General features: G+C 66.7%; 2 protein-coding genes across 2 annotated transcripts; both read right to left on the bottom strand.

The window, feature by feature from the left end:
• Positions 1 to 10: 10 nt before the first annotated feature.
• Positions 11 to 2,460, bottom strand: LOC142599782 (vitelline membrane outer layer protein 1 homolog; the record flags this gene model as incomplete). Its single annotated transcript, XM_075741547.1, has 3 exons — positions 2,192 to 2,460; positions 2,000 to 2,097; positions 11 to 406 (listed from the first exon to the last, which is right to left on the bottom strand). Coding segments are annotated over exons 1-3 (701 nt in total), but the record flags the coding sequence as incomplete, so codon positions are not given.
• A 1,847-nt stretch (positions 2,461 to 4,307) lies between these two features.
• On the bottom strand, positions 4,308 to 5,545 carry MBLAC1 (metallo-beta-lactamase domain containing 1; the record flags this gene model as incomplete). The annotated part of the gene is made up of 1 exon (XM_075741546.1): positions 4,308 to 5,545. A coding segment is annotated over one exon (825 nt), but the record flags the coding sequence as incomplete, so codon positions are not given.
• Positions 5,546 to 6,682: the final 1,137 nt, after the last annotated feature.

Raw genomic sequence — 6,682 nt, 5'->3', positions numbered from 1 at the left:
CCGGGGGAACATTGGGGGGTGGGGGGGGCCACGAGGGACATTGGGGGGGTCCACGTGGGCCGGGGGGTGCCCGCGGCGGGGGGGGCGGCGGCTGTGGGGGTGTCTCATGGGCAGCAGAACATCTCGACGCCGTTGAGGCCGGTGTCGTCGCCGCGGGGCTGGGGGGGCTCCAGGCGGGTGCGGAGCCCGCAGACCCCCCAGGCGGGGGGGGCAGGCGACGCTCCAGTTGCCCCAGGTCCCCGCGGGGCCCCCCCGGCCCTCCAGCACCGTCCCGTCCGAGCAGGCGACGTCCAGGTCGTTGGCGGCCGTGTCGTCCCAGAGCCCACGAGGCGCCTCCACGCGCAGGCGGAAGGACACCAGGCGCTGCCCGCGGCCGCAGCTCAGCGGGAAGGACCAGGTGCCGCGGCTGGGGGGGGGACACACACACACGCGCACGGCGGGGTCACCGCCTGGGACATCGGCCGGGACCCGTCCTGGGGTGGGGTGGCCGTGGGGGGGGGGTGGTGGCCATGGAGGAACATTATGGTGGTCATGGATGGATGGTGGTGGCCATGGTGGGGTCACGGTGGCCATGGATGGGGTCACGGTGGCCATGGATGGGTTGTGGTGGCCATGGAGGGGGTGTGGTGGCCATGGAGGAACATCATGGTGGTCATGGAGGGGGTGTGGTGGCCATGGAGGAACGTCATGGTGGCCATGGATGGATGGTGGTGGTCATGGATGGATGGTGGTGGCCATGGAGGGGGTGTGGTGGCCATGGAGGGGGTGTGGTGGCCATGGAGGACCATCATGGTGGTCATGGATGGATGGTGGTGGCCATGGTGGGGTCACGGTGGCCATGGATGGGTTGTGGTGGCCATGGAGGGGGTGTGGTGGCCATGGAGGGGGTGTGGTGGCCATGGAGGAACATCATAGTGGTCATGGATGGATGATGGTGGCCATGGTGGGGTCACGGTGGTCATGGAGGGGTTGTGGTGGCCATGGAGGGGGTGTGGTGGCCATGGAGGAACGTCATGGTGGTCATGGATGGATGGTGGTGGCCATGGAGGGGGTGTGGTGGCCATGGAGGGGGTGTGGTGGCCATGGAGGACCATCATGATGGTCATGGATGGATGGTGGTGGCCATGGTGGGGTCACGGTGGCCATGGATGGGTTGTGGTGGCCATGGAGGGGGTGTGGTGGCCATGGAGGGGGTGTGGTGGCCATGGAGGAACATCATAGTGGTCATGGATGGATGATGGTGGCCATGGTGGGGTCACGGTGGTCATGGAGGGGTTGTGGTGGCCATGGAGGGGGTGTGGTGGCCATGGAGGAACGTCATGGTGGTCATGGATGGATGGTGGTGGCCATGGAGGGGGTGTGGTGGCCATGGAGGGGGTGTGGTGGCCATGGATGGGTTGTAGTGGCCATGGAGGAACATCATGGTGGCCATGGATGGGTTGTGGTGGCCATAGAGAGGTCACGGTGGCCATGGATGAGGTGTGGTGGACATGGAGGGGTCACGGTGGACATGGAGGGGGTGTGGTGGCCATGGAGGAACACCATGGTGGCCATGGAGGGGGTATGGTAGCTGTGGAGGTACGTCATGGTGGCCGTGGATGGAGTGTGGTGGCCATGGAGGGGTCGCAGTGGCCGTGGATGAGGTGTGGTGGCCATTGATGGGGTGTGGTGGCCATGGAGGAACACCATGGTGGCCATGGAGGGGTCATGGTGGCCATGGAGGAACACCATGGTGGCCATGGATGAGGTGTGGTGGCCATGGAGGGGTCGTGGTGGCCGTGGAGGAACATCATGGTTGTGGGGCCACCACACGCGGTGAACTCATGGCCACCACCGTCACCTTAGATGGGTGTCCCAGGGCCACCATAGCCAGGGACCCCCCAGCCCCAGACCCCTCCCCCCTGCCCCAGACCCCCCCCTCCCCCGGCCACCACCGTCACCCCACACCCCCCCCCCCGTGGCGCGTCCCCCCACCCCACCCCACGTCCCCGTCACTCACGGTCCCTCGCTGGACGTGACCATCTCCCTGTCCTGGCAGAGCAGCCGGACCCCGTTGAGGGCCGTGTCATCCCCGAAGAACCCCCTGTGGGGCTCAACCTGGGGGACACCGAGAAGCCATCACCCCCCCCGTGTCCCACCCCCCGACCCCGTGTGTGTCCCCCCCCCTCCACCCGTGTCCCCTTGGTCCCACCTTCAGCTGGAAGCCGGTGGCGTGGGACCTTCTGGGGCAGAATTCGGGGTCTCCCCATTCACCCCACGGTCCCCCGTTGTCCACAGAGATCATCCTGGTGGGGTCGTCTCCAACGTGCCCCCGGACCGAGGCCACCAGCAGGGCCACCAGCAGGGCCACCGGCGGGGCCGCCGTGGCCACCCACGGGCGCGGGGACGAGGAGGACATGGCTGCAGCCGCTCGGTGGTGCCGCCTCGCTTTTTTATGACGCCGGTGGGGACAAAGACCTCGAGGACGTCGAGGTGACCTCCCCCAAAAAGCGCGTCCTTGTGTCTCGTGGGAGACTGGGAGGGACTGGGAGAACTGGGACGGGGGAAGGGGGTGTCCTATAGGGTGGTGCCACGTCTGTCCCCACCACCCGTGGGACCTTCTGAGGGGTCACCCACCCTGGGGACACCGTGACGTCACCCACCTCTGCCCCCCCCCCCCCCCCCCGTTGGCTCCTCCGGTGGGACCCAGCTCTGTGTCCCGCCCCCGACCGTTTTTGGGGGGGTCCTGGGGTCCTCTGAACTCCTCAGGTGACATCATGGGGTGACCTGAGGACCTCTGAACCCCTCAGGTCACATTTTGGGGTGTCCTGGAGCCCCCCAACCCCCTCAGGTCACGCTTCGGGGTGACCTCTGATCTTCTCAGCCTCCCCCCCCCCCCCCCATTCCCAACACGAAGCCTCCTGAGATCTCCCTCGTGCCCCACGCCCCTCCTTGGGCTCTCCAGGGCACCTTGGACACCCCCCCCCCAAACCCCTTCCCAGGGCCATCGTTGAGCCCCACTTGATCCTCAAGACCACCCGGGATGCCACCGGGAGGTTCCTGGACATCTGTCCCCTCCTCAGATCCTCTTCATCTCGATGTCCCCACCACGGGGTTCCTGCTCCGCAGGACACCCAAGCCTCCACTGGTCTTCCTGGTCCCATCAAGACCCCTCTAACCCCTGTGACATCACATCTGGGTCCATCAAACCCCTTCCAGAATCCATCCTTGTCCTCCAGAGCCATCTCCTGGTCTCTTCCGTCCTACAAGATGCTTCTGCTCCATCCCCGGCACGCTGAGGACCTCTACTGTCAGCTCTGACGTCCTCCCGAGTCCTTCAGAGACGGTGAGAACCTTCTCCTGCCTCCGTGGTCTTCTCAAGGGGGAGAAGACTCTGCTCCGGGTGGACTCACCCACCTTCCTGGAGACGTTGGGGTTTGGGGGAGGGTCTGGTGTCGTTTATGGTTGGGTTTGGTTTCTGAGAGGTTGTTTCTTCTGGTTCTGAGGTCACCTTGCTCTGTGGGGGTCTTCTCCAACCCTTGTAGAGCATCTTGGGGGTCACCTTGTTCTTCTCCAACCCTTGTAGAGCATCTTGGGGGTCACCTTGTTCTTCTCCAACCCTTGTAGAGCATCTTGGGGGTCACCTTGTTCTTCTCCAACCCTTGTAGAGCACCTTGGGGGTCACCTTGTTCTTCTCCAACTCTTGTAGAGCGTCTTGGGGGTCACCCTGTTCTTCTCCAACCCTTGTAGAGCATCTTGGGGGTCACCCTGTTCTTCTCCAACCCTTGTAGAGCATCTCGGGGGTCACCCTGTTCTTCTCCAACCCTTGTAGAGCATCTTGGGGGTCACCCTGTTCTTCTCCAACCCTTGTAGAGCATCTCGGGGGTCACCCTGTTCTTCTCCAACCCTTGTAGAGCGTCTTGGGGGGTCACCTTGTTCTTCTCCAACCCTTGTAGAGCGTCTTGGGGGGGGCTGTCACCTTGCTCTGTGGGGTCTTCTCCAACCCTTGCCAAGAGCTTCTGGCTCCAGAGATGGGACCTACGGTGGTCGACGAGTTGGCCCCGGTAGGGAACGGCCACCAACCCTCGAGCGCTCGTCACTTGGGCAAAGCATCTCCACCCCCACCACGCTCTGGGCCCTGGGAGGACACCAGTACCACCCGACTCGTTAACGTCCTCGTTACCCCACAAAGACGCGGCACCAGGAGATGGTCATGGGCTTTATTTTGTGTTTGGGATGTCCCCGAGGTGCTCCTGTCCCCCCCTGGGGACATCTCACGGGGGTCTTCAAGGCCTCGGGGACACCCACCAGGGCTCTCGTGTCTCCATCGTCCCTTGAGGACATCTCCAGGGGTCCCACCTCTCCTGGGGGTGCCCCCACGGGGTCCATCGTCCCTTGAGGACATCTCCAGGGGTCCCACCTCTCCTGGGGGTGTCCCCACGGGGTCCATCGTCCCTTGAGGACATCTCCAGGGGTCCCACCTCTCCTGGGGGTGTCCCCACGGGGTCCATCGTCCCTTGAGGACATCTCCAGGGGTCCCACCTCTCCTGGGGGTGTCCCCACGGGGTCCATCGTCCCTTGAGGACATCTCCAGGGGTCCCACCTCTCCTGGGGGTGCCCCCACGGGGTCCATCGTCCCTTGAGGACATCTCCAGGGCTCCCACCTCTCCTGGGGGTGCCCCCACGGGGTCCATCGTCCCTTGAGGACATCTCCAGGGGTCCCACCTCCCCGCGGGGCGCGTCATCCCTTGAGGACATCTCCCGTCGCGTTCTCCTCCTCCTCGGGGACGTCTCCAGGGCTCCCACCTCCCCCGGCGTCGTCCCCGCGTCCCTTGCGCCCATCTCCTTCCTCCTCCTCCTCCTCCTCCCGCCAAGGGCCGTCCCCCTCCCCCCACTCCCTGAAGACCCGGAAGGGCGGCCCGTGACCCGGCACGATGACGTCAGCCATGGCCAACACCCTCCGACGGCTCCTCTCTTGCTTCGCCGGGTCTTCGCTCAACGTTCTCCATTCCTCCTCGTCCTCCTCCTTCTCGAACAGGTCCCCGGCCACCACCACCGTCCCCAGCGCGGTGTCGCGCACCACCAGGCTGACGTGGTTCAGGGTGTGACCCGGCGTCGCCATCACCTCCAACCGACCGGGATGGATGACGTAAGAACGTCCCTCGGCCAATCCGTGCCGCAGGTACAGCCCGGCCCCGCGGCTGACGTCACACCCCACCACCAAGGTGGCCTCGGGGAAGAGGTTGACGTTCCCCACGTGATCCGAGTGCCCGTGCGTGCAGACGACGTGGGTGACGTCACGCGGCGACACCCCGCGCTCCGACAGCCCCCGCAGCAGCCGCTCCCGGTCCCAGGGCCCCCCCGTATCCACCAGGGCGGTGACGGGACCCCCGGGACCCCCCTCGCCCCGCACCAGCGTGACGGAGCCGTCGGCGCTCAGGGTGCCGTCGGGCTGGGGGCGGCTGTGACCCCCCCACAGCACCCACACGGCGTAGGGGGCACCCGGCACCTCGGGGGCACCCAGGGGGGACGTGCGGACCCCCCGGAGCATTGGGGGGGGGGCAGGGTTTGGGGGTCACAAGGTGATTTTTGGGGGGGGACAGAGGGGGTGTTGGGGGGTCACAGGGGGGGTTTGGGGGTCACAAGGTGATTTTGGGGGTCACAAGGGGTTTTGGGGGTCACAGGGGTGTTGGGGGGTCACAGGGGGGTTGGGGGGGTCACAGGGGGTTTTGGGGGGTCACAGGGTGTTGGGGGGTCACAGGGGGTTTTGGGGGGTCACAGGGGGGTTTTTGGGGGGGTCACAGGGGTGTTGGGGGGTCACAGGGGTGTTGGGGGGTCACAGGAGGGTTTTTGGGGGGTCACAGGGGTGTTGGGGGGTCACAGGGGGGTTTTGGGGGGTCACAGGGGGGTTGGGGGGGTCACAGGGGGTTTTGGGGGGTCACAGGGGGGTTTTTGGGGGGTCACAGGGGTGTTGGGGGGTCACAGGGGTGTTGGGGGTCGCTGCTGGTCGCAGGTCGGCGGGTCGTGGTGGCCTGGGGGGGGGAGGGGAAGGGTGGAGGAGACCCCCAGTGGTCTCCCCCCCCCCCCCCCCGTTACCACAGTGGTGCCGCCCAGCGCCCCCCCCCCCATTTCTCCCCGTGGTCTCTCCCATCCCCCCCGGTTCCCCCCCCTCGCCCCCCCCCCCATCCCCCCCGTGGTCTCCCCCCCCCCCCCCCCATTCCGTGGTCTCCCCCCCTCGCCCCCCCCCATCCCCCCCATGGTCTCCCCCCCCGGTTCCCCCCCCTCGCCCCCCCCCCGATCCCCCCCATGGTCTCTCCCCCCCCCCCCCCCATTCCGTGGTCTCCCCCCCCTCGCCCCCCCCCCGATCCCCCCCGTGGTCTCTCCCCCCCCCCCATTCCGTGGTCGCCCCCCCCTCCGTCCCCCCCCAATGGTTTCGCCCACCCGCGGTACCCCGACTCTCGCCGCCTCGCGCATGCGCAGTGCTCTCCCCGGCTCGCCCCGCCCTCCCCGATGGCCCCTCCCACCGCCGCGCAGGTCCTGGCAGGGCGGTAGTGAGCGCCCACTCATTCCCGCCTCCCCTCGCCTCGGTTCATCTTCGTATATCGCGGGTCCCTATCGCGATAACTCTATTCTCGCAGGTACGGGGAGCGAGTTTGATCCCTACTCCTTCTCACCCCCCTCCCCGCCTCGCTCCTCTCTCCGC

Source organism: Balearica regulorum, unplaced genomic scaffold (genome assembly GCF_011004875.1).
Source record: "Balearica regulorum gibbericeps isolate bBalReg1 unplaced genomic scaffold, bBalReg1.pri scaffold_142_arrow_ctg1, whole genome shotgun sequence".
Classification (NCBI taxonomy): Eukaryota; Metazoa; Chordata; class Aves; order Gruiformes; family Gruidae; genus Balearica; species Balearica regulorum.
The sequence above is the reverse complement of the archived record's forward strand: the minus strand, read 5'-3'. Positions and strand labels throughout refer to the sequence as shown.